This window comes from Plectropomus leopardus, unplaced genomic scaffold (genome assembly GCF_008729295.1).
Source record: "Plectropomus leopardus isolate mb unplaced genomic scaffold, YSFRI_Pleo_2.0 unplaced_scaffold73131, whole genome shotgun sequence".
NCBI lineage: Eukaryota > Metazoa > Chordata > Actinopteri > Perciformes > Serranidae > Plectropomus > Plectropomus leopardus.
Genome location: NW_024680509.1, coordinates 1 through 268, shown reverse-complemented (window position 1 = coordinate 268; position 268 = coordinate 1). Strand labels below are relative to the sequence as shown.

The following is a 268-nucleotide window of genomic DNA, read 5'->3' as shown; positions in this document are numbered from 1 at the left end:
CACGGTGACCTGCTCAGAGGGAAACCCATCGAGGAGTTCTTGGAGGACAGCGAAGAACTGAAGGAACTTGTGGCCAAATGTAACGGTCAGTACCACGTCTTCAATAACGAAGCGGAGGATCGATCTCAGGTCAACGAGCTGCTCGACAAGATCAGGAAAATAACAGAGAAAAACGGAGGAGGCCACTACACCACTGAAATGTTCCAGGAGGCAGAGAAGGCGATAGAAGAGGAGAAACGACGAATCCTTAAAGAGAGAGAGGAGCAGA

General features: G+C 50.0%; 1 protein-coding gene across 1 annotated transcript; it reads left to right on the top strand.

Moving 5' to 3' along the window:
* Nucleotides 1-3: 3 nt before the first annotated feature.
* Nucleotides 4-258, top strand: LOC121940060 (GTPase IMAP family member 2-like; the record flags this gene model as incomplete). Its single annotated transcript, XM_042482930.1, has 1 exon — nucleotides 4-258. A coding segment is annotated over one exon (255 nt), but the record flags the coding sequence as incomplete, so codon positions are not given.
* Nucleotides 259-268: the final 10 nt, after the last annotated feature.